Raw genomic sequence first — 17,595 nt, 5'->3', positions numbered from 1 at the left:
TTATCCAGCATTACATTTTTTGTCTTTACTTATCCAGCATAACATATTTTGTCATTACTTATCCAGCATTACATTTTTTGTCTTTACTTATCCAGCATTACATATTTTGTCATTATTTATCGAGCATTACATATTTTGTCATTACTTATCCAGCATTACATTTTTTGTCTTTACTTATCCAGCATTACATATTTTGTCATTACTTATCCAGCATTACATTTTTTGTCTTTACTTATCCAGCATTACATATTTTGTCATTATTTATCCTGCATTACATATTTTGTCATTATTTATCCAGCATTACATTTTTTGTCATTACTTATCCAGCATTACATTTTTTGTCATTACTTATCCAGCATTACATTTTTTGTCATTACTAACCCAGCATTACATTTTTTGTCATTACTAATCCAGCATTACATTTTTTTGTCATTACTTATTAAGCGTTACATATTTTGTCATTACTTATCCAGCATTACATTTTTGTCTTTACTTATCCAGCATTACATTTTTTGTCATTACTTATCCAGCATTACATATTTTGTCATTATTTATCGAGCATTACATATTTTGTCATTACTTATCCAGCATTACATTTTTTGTCTTTACTTATCCAGCATTACATATTTTGTCATTACTTATCCAGCATTACATTTTTTGTCTTTACTTATCCAGCATTACATATTTTGTCATTACTTATCCAGCATTACATTTTTGTCATTACTTATCCAACATTGCATTTTTTGACATTACTTATCCAGCATTACATATTTTGTCATTATTTATCCTGCATTACATATTTTGTCATTATTTATCCAGCATTCCATTTGTCTTTACTTATCCAGCATTACATTTTTGTCTTTACTTATCCAGCATTATATTTTTTGTCATTACTTATCCAGCATTCCATTTGTCTTTACTTATCCAGCATTACATTTTTGTCTTTACTTATCCAGCATTATATTTTTTGTTATTACTAATCTAGCATTACATTTTTTGTCATTACTTATCCAGCATTACAATCCAACATTAGTTTCATAAAATCAAAAAGCAACTTAAATGAACTTTACAAGCTTTATTTTGTTGTAGTGTATGTACATATAGCATATAATTACATTAAGACATATACACATGAACCAAAGCTCAAGTGTTGCACATATGTGATGCGCTTGTTAAAAGAACTTCTTGAAGACATATTTACAAAATACTGTACATATTATTCTTTGATACATATATAGTTTTATACACAATGTGATAGACAATTATGTAAGTGCTACGGGAGGCAGACCTGATTATTATGGCATTAACTCCCTTAACCTTTCAAGAGTCTGAAAAAGTTTAAGGAACTTCATTGATATATCCAATGAGAATTGGCTATACAGATTATATATTTATATATCCAATGAGAATTGGCTACACAGATTAGATATTTTCTACACTATCTAAATGGGTAAAGACTGCAAAGAGAACAAAGAAAATTACAGCCCTTCTTTTGTTTCATATGATGAAAGCAAAAACTGTAATAACGAGGATTAACAATTAGCACTAAAGTTTTTTTTTTCAACTTCTGTGGATAGTTAAATCTATGTAATTCATATAAAGGTTGAATTCAACACAGTTACATACTATTTTGCCACTTTCACAGTGATAAATAACACATCAGAATTTGATCATGGATATGATGACTACCTTTATGACCTAAACTACATGGTTTCCACAGAAACCTTGTCAAAAGAAGTATGCAGCATTACGATATAACAAACAACATGCATCTGAAGATGTGTCGTGATTGTTCTAAATTTACATGAATTGCAGTTTTTGACACATTTTATAACTTTAAGTCATATAATCGTGTGGTTTTGTGTAACAGTTTATTTTTATATATTACAAATAAAATTTGCTTCATGTGATTTTTTGATCATCTATCAAATTACTGAAGCCCACTTCCACAAGCCCCATTAAAACCTTTTTTAATTTTGCTTTATTTTTGGTGAGACAGTCATTGTAAGATCTGTGAAACTTTTTCTGTAATATTTTCAATGAGCAATGTAACAAATATATTATCTGCCCTTTAGTGATTTCAAAACTAACCAAGCCCTAGGTGGCACTAAATACATTCAGGGACCCAAAATTGATATAAAATAAATCAGCTGATGACTACATTTCAGCAATAATTGAGGTTCCTCACATTTGATAAATAACTGCATGAGGATTTCAAGCAACATGACCAACTTTACTTATGGTTGGTAACTTTTTAAAAAGAGCCTTAAAAATTAACGTTGTGCTCTTTATTTTTTTAGCTTCATATCTTGTGGCAAACCTTGTGAAAGTTAATAGCACATAAAGAACTGGTTTTATTATCATACTGATAAAAGTCATGGACTATTTTCTTAAATGTTAGAAAACAATGACATATACATTTTTCTCTTGAATCAAAAGTGCTTCAATCCACACAGAGGAAATGGTAAAAATGACAACAACAATAAAAATGCCAAGAAAGATGCAGCTTTACCAACCGAATTCTTCAGCTAAAATCCTAAAAGTTGACAGTGCATCTACTGACAAAAAGCACACACATACACTTCTGACTAAGCTTAAAGCAATAGGTTACACTGTAGGCATAAACATTAACGAAGATATGAACCAAGCCTGTATTTTTTTTACACTTTTCTAATATTGTGCCCAAGCCTAATATTTTCCCACTTTGTACATCTTATTCTTGATTATCCTGTGTTAGATACTGAAATTAATCTGGTGCCTGATAGCACAAACACAAAAAGGTGATATCGTGTTGAGGCAATTAGAAGCCGACCACAATTGATCCAATGGTGGAAGTCAAAACTTGCACCATTCTGGTCACAATTATCCATCACGCTAACCAGTTACTCTGTTTTAGGTACTGGAATTAACAGTTCAACTGCCCATAAGCCCTGTCCAACCTCATTTGCATAAGAAAAAACTAATCACACAAAAACTTTAGAAACTTTTTAAACTGTCATTTTTAATAAAAAATAACTTAAAATTTTGGTACTAAAAATAATTATATATTCTCTACATTTAAGTTTACCTCCTGAAGCCATGGTGGTTTTTTTCTCACTATATGCTTACCTATTCATGTATTATGCAATTACTCATGCCAGGCAGTTTCTTGTGGTCCAATCATGCAACTGCTGGATTCCATGTACTGGCCACAGGCAATGAGATACCAAGGTGCTCTGTAAGGTTGACTGGCATGGCGAAACTTTTAATTCTAATTACATAGTTACAACAAAGCTACTAAATTATTTTGCACAATTACTTTAAAAAAACGAATACCTCAGTGCATAAAGTAAGTGTAGATCTTTCCACTGTGGTTTTAAAGGGCCGGTCAATACTCATATTATACAATGTTCTGCCAATATGACACTAATATTGCACAGCACTCAGTGCTATAGAAACTTTATTCATATGCATTTACCATAAAGTTCTTTTTACCTGAATAATTATTTAAGTAAACAGTACATCATTATGAGACATTGCCTGGTGAACTGTGTAGTTTTCATTAAAGATTACTTCTCAATCATGCCAACTTGAATACTTTTTGTACATTCTTTTTCAATCAGATACTCTTTCCATCACTAATTCATGTTTTTGTGAATATATCACAAAAGGAGGTAAATAAATACATAAACAAATAAATGTTTCAATTCAATAATGAATCAAACAAAGAAATCAAACTTTATTCAGTACATCAATAAATTTTTTAATTTTCAAATGAAATGAAGACTGAAATGGTTTGTTGGTTTTTATGGGGTTTAACAACATTTTTCACCACATGATCATCTATATATGGCAAACGGTATATTTGGTTGAGGAAAAATCTGACAAAACCCTGGGAAGAACTACCAACCCATTGGCAAGCTTCCTCACATACACATATTGGCCAAAATGAGACTCAATCTCATGTGGACACATATTTTCTTTCATTTTTATCAAACTGTTATACTGGTTTAGTAATTAAAAGGATCATGGTTAACTTGTCATAAGCAGAATGAAATATTTCCATTTCTTCCTAAAAAATACTTTAATAACAAAATCAAAAAATAAGCAGATATTTCAAAGAACTGTTCTAAAATAAGTGTAATCTATTAAGTTGGTTTTTTCCCCATTAATTTTCAAGAAAAGGAAGAAATTCAATCACAATGCCCATAAGCATATTTTTAAAAGTTTATAATAATGTATCACGGTGGCAAAAAAATCAAACCTTTCATGTATTCAATTGGTGATTTTCCTATTACTGGAATTTTGGTCTCACGGTTTTGACGTAATTTGTCGAATTTCAGAGATCATCCTTATGTCAAACATGAATGCTTCTTTTAAATAATTTTTCAAGTTTCATTTAAATGACAATGTAGTTATTTCCTGAATTTGTCAGAAATACTCACAACGAAATATATTAACCATGCATGTCATGATAAAAGCTGCAATGTCTGTATTGTTTAATCTTACAGTTCCTGTTGAAATTCACAAAATCTCTTTGAATTGCATAAACAGAGCCTTCCCCAAATTTCAGTGATAACCATCGATGCTGTACTGATATTGAGGCAGATTAGTGATAACAAGGCTGGGACTGCACAAATAGTGAAGCTGTTGTTATGGTCGCACATAACTAGATATATCTTCAACACAAATCACCTTAAGAGGAGCAGCCCATGGATGTCACCCATGTATTTAAATTTCCATGTTTGGCATCATTTTAATGAACTATTTGCATATTTGGAAAAGGACTAAACATATTAGAGTATTTGTGAAATCTTAAAAATAAATCAGCATAAACCTTGTATGATTATATTAACCAAGGATATTGAAAGTTTGTTAAAAGAGTCAGTCATGTGAGTCAGTTAGAATGTGTAGATTTCAGTCTATTCTATGTTTATAACAAGCACAAATTTGGCTACTTTAACAAGTTTCATTTTTTGTTTACTAATATTCTGATAGTGTTTGATGGCATAAATCTAAAGTTTCCTGCAGAAATAAAGTTTATTCATAATAATAAATGAATACAGGGGATGTTTGGTGTTACTCTTTCAATTGAGTCTTTCTTGGGTCATGGTGCATATACAGTCAGTACCTTAATGGAAAGATGTGTGTGGTGCATAAAGTGGCCAATGGGAGGTAACTATATCAAAACTTTTCACTGGAGAATTCTATACACATATTGAGTCAAAATAGCTTAAAACGTACATAAATGATAACAGTTGCTTGATGTTAAAGTACTAACGTGAAACATTTTAACATTAATATTTATCAGGGTTGAAAGGGTAAGGGAGAGAGGAGGGAGATATTTTTTAAATGAGTATATGATTCATTTCTTTGATGCTGAATATATTAATGAGGCAAATCACATATCAAGAACGCAACTCAATTATTTCAATTCTTCTTTCAAAACATGTCGACTTTGAAAGGTCGCTGACAGAAATTCATGGTGCAGTGTGGGAACTTTCATTGCTTAATATCTTAGGTAGATGGGATAAGTAGTGAAAGGAATTGGGCATTTTTCTTCAGACTGCATACAAATATATATCTTTTTAAAATTCAATACTTTCTACTTCTTATCTGTGCACTATCAAAGATAACACAGTGGACCAAACTTTATAAGTTGTAGACATCAAACAAAAAATACAAATAAAACTTATTTCTAGGTTAATAAGAAAAATAAACGCTAGCACTTCTTTAAATAATATACCCTTTATGAACTTTACCAAGAACAAAAACAATATCTCTGGGTTCAACTCAGTGTTGCATATCTAATCCAAATTTCATTTACATATTTTTTAGATTTTAGAAATTAAACAAAGACTGGGGAGAAATCTGAGAGGTATCTTGCGTATACAAGTGTACAAGTCAAACCAAATGCAAACTGTATATACTAGTATACAAGTCAATCCAAAATACTGGCTGCCATGTATAGCCTATCATGTGCTGAAAAAAGGTGTTAAACCCTACAACAACAACAACAACAACAACAATCCAAAAGCAAACTGCATAGACTGAAATCTGGATGATTATTCAACTGAACAAACAACACAGACCCTGATTTGACACCATATTACATGATGACACATCGGGGTCCATTTGCTGCTGAATCTGAATTGTAAGCGAGTATATCTGGCAAAAAATACCACAATGAATTAATTTCTTTTTGAGCATTTCAATTTTCACCATTTTGCAAAAACATAATTTGATTAGTACCTAAATTGATGGAATGGGCAAGGACCCCAATTGCCTCAACAAAAGGATCACGGTTTGATGAATCTTTACATTCATGGTTTGTAACAATAATGAAATCCATGAACATTAGTATCCTATGGATTATGATGGATCCAACATAGCAAAATCAAACAAAAAAAAAACCTGCAAAGACCAAGATCTTTCATAACACAATGTACCAGAAAATCTGGATTAATGCATTTGGAAGAAAAAATTGAAACACTTCAAAGTAAAATGACAATCTGAAGATGAAAGAGTAACAGTAATTTTAGATTTTACAAAACAGAGGGATGACACACATTTTTGTCACAAGGATTCAGCAGAATACTATCTCGCATGCATCAGTGTGGCATAATCTAAAACCCTAGCATAGTCATAAGAGCAAAAAAAGTATATACACATTCATTGGGCAATATACCAAAAGGGGCACTTGAACATACCAGGATGCAATGAGTATTACACCTAAAAGGAGTGGTCAATAAACCATGATACTTTGGGCAATATGCTCAAAAGAATCTGGCAAATAAAGTAATTTAAAATCTGAACAGAAAGAATGACAGAAGGTACCTATAATGTTCTAGACATTTCTGCATGCCTTGGGAAAGGATACAAGTTTTAGTTTTTTTACAGAATTACACACCTGGCTAAACTGTATGGAAAACTGCAATCATTGCACTTGACAAGTAACTAGTATAGAGATCAATGAACTGCTAAATGGTATAGATTTTAAGCCACAAAGTTTTTCTTTTGAACATATAACATTATAATACACAAAATATATAAAGGGTTTATAGTGAAAATCTCCAAAGATCTAGATAAAAGATAGTGAATTAAAAAAAAATTAATTTGTGATTGTTAATTACTCAAGCTCTGTTACTATATGACTGTACTAAGATTAGGTAAATTTATCACTCCAGTTGGACCTATGTAATTATTCACACATTGTCTTTGGTGAACAGGTCAAGAATCCATTTGAAACCTAAATATAAAACTTACTAAACACTACCGAAAAACAGATGGCGCTTGAAGTGTTGTCAACTATATGATCGTTCTGTGCAATTTTTTTGAATAGTTAGCAATTTTCAAGATAACAAAAATGCATGAAGTAACGGAGTTACTATGTGAAGAAACAAAAACAGTAATCTGCCCAATATAATAATTAGTACTGTAGTAAGAAAACTACACCAAATCAATAACATGAGTGCAACACGGTCATACACTTTGTGTCCTCCGTGAATTTATGAACACAGGTTCTTCTACATCTCACCAAAATAATCTATCTCACTAAATACTACGTTTCACCAGAATACTAGATCTTCCCAGAATACTCTATCTCATTTAAATCTAGATCTCACCAGTTTAGTACATTTCAACTTAATACTATATTTCCATTATTGTACAGAAGTTTTCCAAGGATATGCTCCGAGGGCCAGTCGAATAAACTTTTAAAAAATTTGGGAGTCTGTATCTTATCATAGATATCTTTATTTTTATAGTAAATACTTGCCAAAACGTATTTTAATAGTGGAGGTGGACTTATCATCAAGTATGGGTTTATCAAGGAATAAATATGGTAAGTGATATGTTTACAACTTAGAAAGAAAAACTGTTATCAATACAAAATACATTTTAATAACAATGGCGATGGCAGAAAAATTATACCTATGTGTCACCATCTTTATATGCATGAGAAACAATACAAAAAAGCAAACTTAAGTTAAATTTAATTTACACTAAACAGGACCCGGAATAAAAGCATCCCTACATTGAGCATGTAGATATAGTAACATTTATGCCCAAATTTCCATGGTCTGCAAAAAGCTGTGCAATATTAGTATCAAAGACTAGGCAATCACTGGCCATGATTGCTGATTGAACTCCATCGTGAATACTTCTTGGAGTAGCTTCCCATGTAAGGCGGCGGCGATGACCATTTAACTCCAGCCTAAAACAAAACATAGTTGTATGGTTCAAGCAATTAAGGACAACAGGGTTAATTTATATATATAAACAATGGACTTAAGAGTTTCATAAACACAAATCCTGGTCAAGAGCATGCTGATTAAGCATGAATGCATGAACAATTATCATTAATACCGGAACCAGTACACTAATACATTAATTAACCAAACTTACTGGAGACATGGATTTTTTTCCAGCTAACTGATCGTCCTTAGAAGTTATAATAATAATAATAATAATAATAATAATGAGGACTTTGTATAGCGCCTAATCTTTAGAAGCACTAAGCGCTTTACAACATTAGACAACACCTATAAGATAAAAAACATATGATAATATTATTACAAAAACAAACACCATAAAATTAGAAAAGACATTAAAAAAATAAAAAAACATGCTGAGAACATTTCAGGTAGGAAACATTATTAGATCTTTAGGTTTGTTCTACAGTTAAACAGAATAAGCTCTGTATCTAGCTGGTCACTACTATGGTCCATTTAACCTAAAAGTCAGAAGAAGACATTTCTATATAATTAAAATGTTTATTCTATATCACTAATTTTTACCTTCTAAGCTTCACAGATAGTTAAGTGTAAAAACAAAAAGCTGCTGTACATTAATTAGGATATCATTTTAAAATAACAATTTTACTACTATTAATATTGCTACTACTACTATTATTATTATGCATTATTATTATCAATATGAAATAGGCAAAGCTTGAGGCAAGTACAGCTGACTGCCTTCTTGAGACATAGCTAACATTCTTTGTCACACTATTGAGATGTTCTTAGCCTTAACAAAAGAAAGTGCTTGCACCATATGGTATATAAAATCGAACCTGTCATAATGGTCACCTTTCCTCAGTGGTCACCTGTTCACAATAGCCACTATAAACTGACCCAATCAGCAAATTTAATAAATAAATGTCCTGTATATAACCATAACCTGCCTTCTGTGGTCAGTGGCTAAGTGTTTCCTAAGCAAGCAATAGTTTCTCCCTGCCTTAAGCAGTTACTGGCATGTAAATACAGGGATCATAGTCTAAGCAAACTAAATTTTTGCTTCTTGAGGAAGGAATTGTTTAGTTAAAGGAATATCAATGTGAAATGATGTTTAAACATTTCTGATCTTGCTTGTATTCAGTATTCTAATCATGCTGACAGAGCAACTCAGTGGTATCAATATGTCAAACTGGAAAGGTCATGCTGACAGAGCAACTCAGAGGTATCAATATGTCAAAACTGGAAAGGTCATGCTGACAGAGCAACTCAGAGGTATCAATATGTCAAACTGGAAAGGTCATGCTGATAGAACAATTCAGAGGTATCAATATGTCAAACTGGAAAGGTCATGCTGACAGAGCAACTCAGAGGTATCAATATGTCAACCTGGAAAGGTCATGCTGACAGAGCAACTCAGTGGTATCAATATGTCAAACTGGAAAGGTCATGCTGACAGAGCAACTCAGTGGTATCAATATGTCAAACTGGAAAAGTCATGCTGACAGAGCAACTCAGAGGTATCAATATGTCAAACTGGAAAGTGAGGCAGTTTTTATCAGCTATCTGCTGGTGTAGAGCAGAAATGGAAGTCAACTTTTGTGCCAGGAAGACATACATCTGTATCTATTTGAATCATAGGTATATCTGAAGAAAAAGATATCTTGTCTTTGAGAAAAGATGAGTTACATCCCTTTTTCATCAGGGTCAGTGGCCATTCAATATTTGTTGTTGTTGTTGTTGTATGGTTTAACGCCATTTTTCAGCACATGATAGGCTATACATGGTGGCCAGTATTAATAGTGGAGGAAGAACTCGGGAAAATCCCGGAAAGAACCACCGACCTACGAGAAGCTATTGGCAAGCTTTCTCACATACCCACATTAGCCGAATCCAAGACTTGAACCCATGCAGACAGAGGTGAGATAGCAGTGATCCGTAACAGAGCACTTTAGACCACTCAGAGCCCCCATTCAATATTTGAACTTGTCTGTAAAGACATGCCAAGTTTCAGTTCATGGGTCACAATATCCACATAACGCTTCCTTTAATTTCCTATTTATCAAAGGCTTTTCACATAAGCAGGCTGTCTTTTGAGCTCTGGGAGCTGAGCAACTGGCTAATCCAGATATTATTTTGAAAACATGAACAGCTCTGTTGTCATGACCAGCTTTAAAACCTGTTCCCAAACCTACCATTAAAACTGATTTTATGTCAGTGATGACTTAATTTATAGGATGGATTATGGTGAGCTGGATGCTATACTTGTTTGCAACATAAGTTTGAGAGAGAACAACATATCCATGAGATAAGTGTGCATAAAACAATCTTAATAATAATAATAATAATGTTGATGATGATGTTCAACATGGTATCTGTACCAAAAAAAAACAATTTTAAAAGATGAACCTGTGTACAGAGGTCACCTGCATATAAAGACTTTTCTCACAGGTTGCTGGAATTGACAGGATAGACTGTATCTTAATTTATTATGGACCATTTTTGTAAGTAATGAACAGTAATTTATTCCAAATTAATTGACTGTTAAGTAATCAGTTACATAATATTGCCTTATGAAAGAGTAGAAATTAAAATCAGTCCAACTAAATGGAGATACTCAACTTTTATCCCCAAGCTCAACTGTTCTGATTTCACAATGAACATCTGGATGGCAAAAACTTTATCAAATACACCATGGAAATCTAAATCTTGAAACACACACTTGCTATTATTACTAATAATATTATTATCATTGTTCCTGTTATTATTTGTTGTTATTATTATTATTATTACAGACTCTAAGATGGGTACTTCTACCAGTTAAATGATAATGGAATACAGGAAAAATAAATGAATGCAGAACAAACAAAAACACAAACTTATGAAGAAAACAGCAAGTGCGAATGCAAAATACATAATGGATGATAAATGAAAATCAAATGTTAATACATTTCTTTTTTCATAAATCGAACTGAAAATTGATTATTTTCTGGCTTCCATTGAACTTCCATGGTTAAAATCTCTTTATCATCATAATCCAGGATCCGATTCTATACCATTATAATTTTTCATTCCGTAAAAACCAAGACACTGTTCAGACATAACAAGTGCCATTGATGTGATAACATCATGACCAGTGGTTGTATAAGCACAATTTTGATCTGAACAAGATGAAATAAGAAAAGAATGTACTCACAAAAACTCAAAACCTTTTACATTTATAACACTTGCAATTATATTTTTATTTATTGTAAGTTAAATTATTGTCTTTTGCACTTATGCATTTGTTACTTTATTAAAGCATACTTTTTAAGAAAACTATAAGAAAACAACAGTTATCTCCTTTTAATAGTCCTGAAATAGAAAACACTGACTCGATAAATGCATTTCCATTTTGTTCCAAATGAATTAAAACTAAAAAGAACAATGAACTGAAGCAATAAACACAAAATTGGAATGCATTTCTGAGACTGCAAATGAAAACTAACAAAAGCTGCAGCATCAACATAAATACAATGCAAAAAGAATGGAAACAAAATAAATTCTCAAGGTGTATCAAGTGTTAATGATGTGCAAATGAAATATACAAGAAATGCAGTTTTGGTAAAATTACCCATTTCTGGGACTGTATTGTTATTAACTATTTATTACTATTATTACTATTACTATTATTATTATTATTATTAAAATAAGAACTGACGCCCTTTTTTATATAAAAAAAGCATCGTCAGAACAAAAGTACTGACCTGATAATTAACACAAAAATTATGAATGTGTATTCACACATGGCTGGGAACATACATTCAAAATTAGTGTGTATTCTTGTACGACTGGGAACATAAATTTATCATAAATGTGTATTCAATGTGTGTGTCTGTGTGTGTGTGATTTGGATTTTTAACGTAGCTTTAACAATTTTTCAGTCATACTGCGACAATGTCTGCAGTGTGGCAGCTTACTGTGATGTCTAGCACTGGGTCATCATGCCGCAGACATAGAGCATGATGTCCCACCCGGTCACATTATCCTGACACCAATCCAACCAATCCTAGCACCAACCTATTAATGATGAGTGCATAGCAAGGAATCTGTTCGTTCCATTTTTATAAGTCTTTGGTATAACTGGGCCAGGGTTCGAACACATGACCTCCTGCATCTGGGGCAAATGCTCTAAGCACTAGGCCACCAGAGCGGTTTATTTTCCAATATGGTTGGGTATAAACATTCAAAATGAGTGTGCATTCATATATGACTGGAATCATACATTCAAACAAGTTTGTATATCCTTTTTATGGTTGGTCAGAAACATCCAAAATGAATGTGTATTCATATAGGGCTGAGTACATTTATTCAAAATGAGTGTGTTATTCACACATGGCTGGGTACACACATTCAAAGGGACCCAAGTGACCAAGTGGTCTAAAGTGCTCACTGTTATGGATCATTGCCATCTTACCTCTGTCTGCATGGGTTCGAGCTTGGGTTCAGCCAATTTGGGTACGTGAGAAAGCTTGCCAGTAGCTTATCATGGGTCAGTGGTTCTTTCTGGGTTTTTCACAGGTTCTTCCTCCATCATTTATACTGGCCGCCATGTATAGTCTATATTGTGCTGAATAATGATGATAAACCCTAAAACAACAACATACATTCAAAATGAGTGTGTATTCCCATATGACTGGGTACATATATTCAAAATGAGTGTGAATTCCCCAAAGGACTGGCACATAAATTCAAAATAAGCATGTATTCCTATATGGCTGGGAACATACATTCAAAATGAGTGTGTATTTCCATATGGCTGGGAACATACATTCAAAATGAGTGTTCTGATCTTTATTATTGTGTAAAATAAATTCCAACTGGACTGCAGCTGTTGTGCACAGATAAATAAAGACCTCACCCACCATCTTCCTCATACCTGTAAGCAAAGTTCTCTGCCTGTTTCCGTGTGCCAATAAGCTGTACTATGGCATAAAACATTTGCTGTCCCTCCATCTTTTCTTGTTTCTCCAAAACCAACATAAAGTTATGTCCAAAACATGATTGCATCATCACCCAATCCACTGCTCCAGGCAGGTTAATATCTGTGGCCAGGAAAACTATATCCTCCCCTAAATGATAATAAATAAGTGAAAAAATCAGAAACAAAATCTACAAAGATACAAAATCTAGCTAATAGGATACAAAATCTATGTACAAAGGCATACAATTTAAGGAAGAGGGTACAAAATCTATGTACAAGGGTACACAGTTTAAGGAAGAGAGTACTAAATCTATGTATGAAGGTAAAAAATCTCTATAAGTGTATAAAATCTATTTACGAGGCTACAAATCGATGTATGAGGTACAAATCTATCTTAGAGGCTACAAATCAATGTATGAGGTACAAATCTATCTTAGAGGCTACAAATCAATGTATGAGGTACAAATCTTTCTTAGAGGCTACAAATCGATGTATGAGGTACAAATCCATCTTAGAGGCTACAAATCAATGTATGAGGTACAAATCTATCTTAGAGGCTACAAATCAATGTATGAGGTACAAATCTATCTTAGAGGCTACAAATCAATGTATGAGGTACAAATCTATCTTAGAGGCTACAAATCAATGTATGAGGTACAAATCTATCTTAGAGGCTACCAAATCTATTTATGAGGTTAAGAATCTATATACAAGGGTATAGACTGATGTATAAGAGTAAAATCTAGGTACAAAGCCACAAAAGCTATGTACGAGGGTAAAAAATTTATATACATGGGTACAAATATATGTATGAGGTTACAAATCAATGCATGTGGATGCAAATCTCACATTTGACTTAAAAATCTATGTAAGAGGGTATACAATCTTGATCCAAGGGTACAAACCAATGTACAAGGGTACAAAACTGATGTACATGGATATAACATTTATGTGATTGGGTACAAATTTATGTGACTGGATACAAATTTATGTATACAGGTATAAATCTATGTACAAGGGTAAGAAATCTATGTACAAGGAGACCATAAAATATAGTGTCTTCCCTTCATCCCATTTTATGTTGTACTACTACTGAATCTGACTTGCAAAATACAGAACCTTAACGATGATGCTGACCACCATCACCAGAAAAGCATTATTTTTGTTTTGTCATTAAAAAAAGCAAGAAAGCATGCTATAATCACTGGTTCAATCTGAGAAATAAATATCAATATATTGACTAGTCATTATTAACATTAATAATAATAATATTATAAGAAAGAAAAATGTAGCCGGTGCGTTACCATGAGTAATTTTTGGAGTAAAATATATTCTTTCAACAATACTTACCCAAGCATAATATGCTAAAACATCCACTACCTCTCAAATCCAGCCCTACAAAGCTACAAAATATGTTAACCACAGCTATTGGCTTGTTCAAACAAGGTAAGTAGTCAAACATAATCTTCTGCTTGCGGAAGCATATGTCAAACAAGAGTGGTCTCCCCTTGGATAGAGGGATTTGTGCCAAATCCTGCCAATCATCAGTTACTATTTAGACAAATGTACACTCTCATCCTGGAATGTAAATGTGGGGAGGGTTTGGTAGGGTATACTATTAACATAATAGGGTAAATATTATGGAAGAAACATATTTTCCTCCAAAATTTAGTTTCTTCTTCAAATACAGTTACCCAATCACATTAAGTTTAGAGAACAGGAAGAAGCTAGAAGATGCAGATGAAGTTATATCCCCTTCTCTTTCTCCAGCTCAGTCTCCTAATGTATGTGAAACAGCTTTGATTATTATGTTATAATTATTATGTTAAGCTATGTTTAGCACATGGCAAACACATAGAAACTGTTTACAGAAAATAATCACCAACACAAATCAAGTGGAAGTAGATTAACCTGTATAACTAAGAAGCTGCTGAGTGACCTTAAAAGGCAGCCTCTTAAGCTGCTGTCATAGGTCCAATTCAGTCAAACTGAGCCCAGTGAAATGAACGGTCTCTGAGCTTAAAGCTGGAAAATGTTGTTCCTGACTTCCATCCAACATCTTGAATGTTAAAATATATGACAATTTAGTAATGTAGATATATTTACTCAAATAAAATATTCATTGTTGTCTCAAAATTTTATAGTAAAATAGTTTAAGAAATGTCTATTCAATCCTGATTATTGAATGCTCTGCACCTTAAATGTCATCAAAAAACTTGCTGATGAAAATTATTGATCGTTACGGACTTTACTGGTGGCCAGACAACAAACTCAGAAAACAGGATGTTGGATCTATCATAACAAATAACATTTTACCTTGAATTTGTTCTCAACACATGCTGTTTCCATTGTGATATCACATGTGACATTCAATACAGTTTGTACTCAATCACATCTTTAAGTTGAGTTTGTTAAAAAATATCCACACAAGTCAACAACGATTTTTCTGTTTTGTATGGCCTTCTAAAGAAATAGGGAAGTATGAGGATCCAAATAAAGTTAATAATAGCCAGTTAAATGTATGTCTAGTGAAATTCTTAAAACTGATACCCATTCCTGAAACATCAGTTCTGAATGCCTGAATGACCTGTATGACTTTTACTACAGTCTGGGAACAGCTGCACTAAAATGCTAAGCAAATTGTGACTGCTCTAACCTCATGAGCAAATTGTAAAAAAAGAAAAGATCATCTGGTTTTGGCTTAGTTCCTTGTACAAGGAGTGGATAACCCTATGGATCCAGACCAATAGAGCACAAGAGGAAATTTCATCCCTTCCTTCTTTGAATGGCAAAGAAAACAACTGACATGTCCCTCTTCTTACCAGTATCACTAAGTGCCCTCATGGGGTACTGAAGTTGCTCCATGGAAGAAGTGCCCAATCAATGATAGGCTGTCATCTGAAGTATGTGTGTGTGTGTGTGTGATACTATTTGAGAACAGATCTGCATCACTTGTATAAATTAGAAAGTACATCCCGCTAAGATACTTTATGTCAAATTTTAAAAAATTCTGTTCAGCAGTTTTTAAAATGAAGTCATTTATAAGGCTGTTACTAATTTTAGTAATAGCAACCATATCTGATAGCTGATTAGTATCATTTGTAACAATGCTGAAAGTCCTTCATGCAGGGACGCTCGATGCCAAATGTTTGGTCAAAACTATCCTGAAGGTTTTGAGTAGTGTTAATCACACATGACTTACCACATGTGACACTTAACAGATGCAAGACCATACTACAAGCTCACTTGTCCTTAAGGTCAGGCAAGCTAAACCTGCAGCATTACTAGAGCAATAAAAGTAAATCATTGTGATGGCAAAAGCTGGTCATTGAGATAATTAATATTCCTAATATAAGTACACCCATCACATTTCACGGCTGCACAAAACAGTATCCAGAGAACAAGGCTAAATACAAAATCTTAACATCTGAATGTGAAAAGTATGTCACTATGAGATACTTTAAGCTATGGTGAGTAGTACCATTTAAGAGGAACAAATCCATTGAATTTCATGTTTGTGCATACAGAGAAACTGAATTAAATGCAAACACTTATTTACTTATTGGAGAGTGAAACTAGGTTATCATGAGTCAAATTATTTTCATAAGAAAGTATAAGTTTAGCAAAAGTATTTGAATACAGCATATAAAGTTAATGGGGGCTATATACAAGTGTTAGTACCACTCTAACCAATTGTAGCCATAAATGGTCTACTTGACCCACCACTGCCACATGGGGATATGCATTGATCAACTTCTCCTCCTAAGGATCATTGGACGTTAGCTACTAAAGCTTTTAAGGTAGAAATGTTTCTCAGTTCACACCACTAGGAGAAAACCTTCCTTCCACTAACAAACTTTCAGTATGATGAGGCTTTCTGTCCAAGAAAGTCTGTCAACCACTATGACTAATTTTGAAAAACTGACTTTACTTTTAGGACATGTTTTATATAACCCCAGCATGCAGGTTAAATATCCCTGGGTTTAAATGGGAAATAAGCTAGCAGTTATTTTGGAAGATGAGGACAATGCAGGACTGTCCTGGCATCTCTGCCAGAAGACTAAGGAAGTTCAAGAGCCTTGATTTTTCCCTCTTGAGGTGCACACTTAGGATTAGTTGGCACATGTTTACCCTCCCTTTTTGCAAGGCTTTGGGAATCGGACGGTGAGGGGAAAAGTGAGTGCATCAAGACTATTCCAAGTTGGTGAAATGCATTGATTGCCCTGGTTTTTATATTGGGGGATGGTGAGATGAGAGTCAGAAGTTTCGCATTCCACCTTGACACAAAGAAGTCCAACACAGATCAACCATTCAGTGCAGATTTGACTAAAGACTTAGAGGCAAAAAGGCCCATGCATTGTGGAAGAACTGACTCGGTTGGAAAAGTGAATTCACCAAGAACTTAAGCCTGCCTAGGAA

At 33.2% G+C, this 17,595-nt stretch overlaps 1 protein-coding gene across 1 annotated transcript in view; it reads right to left on the bottom strand.

Annotated features, from left to right (window-relative positions):
- Window positions 1–1,060: 1,060 nt before the first annotated feature.
- The window catches only part of LOC149785149 (E3 ubiquitin-protein ligase Siah1-like), a 32,067-nt gene continuing 15,532 nt past the window's right edge, over window positions 1,061–17,595 (bottom strand). Inside the window, exons 6-7 of the mRNA XM_089978933.1 lie at window positions 13,132–13,324; window positions 1,061–8,194 (exon numbers count right to left, since the gene is read on the bottom strand). Coding sequence (XP_089835059.1) covers window positions 8,011–8,194; window positions 13,132–13,324 — 377 coding nt within the window. The 3' untranslated portion in view covers window positions 1,061–8,010. The remainder of the gene's footprint in view (window positions 8,195–13,131; window positions 13,325–17,595) is intronic.

Source organism: Sinohyriopsis cumingii, chromosome 13, assembly GCF_028554795.1.
Source record: "Sinohyriopsis cumingii isolate HCF-2022 chromosome 13, ASM2855479v2, whole genome shotgun sequence".
Lineage (NCBI taxonomy): Eukaryota > Metazoa > Mollusca > Bivalvia > Unionida > Unionidae > Sinohyriopsis > Sinohyriopsis cumingii.
This window is presented reverse-complemented; position numbering and strand designations above follow the sequence as displayed.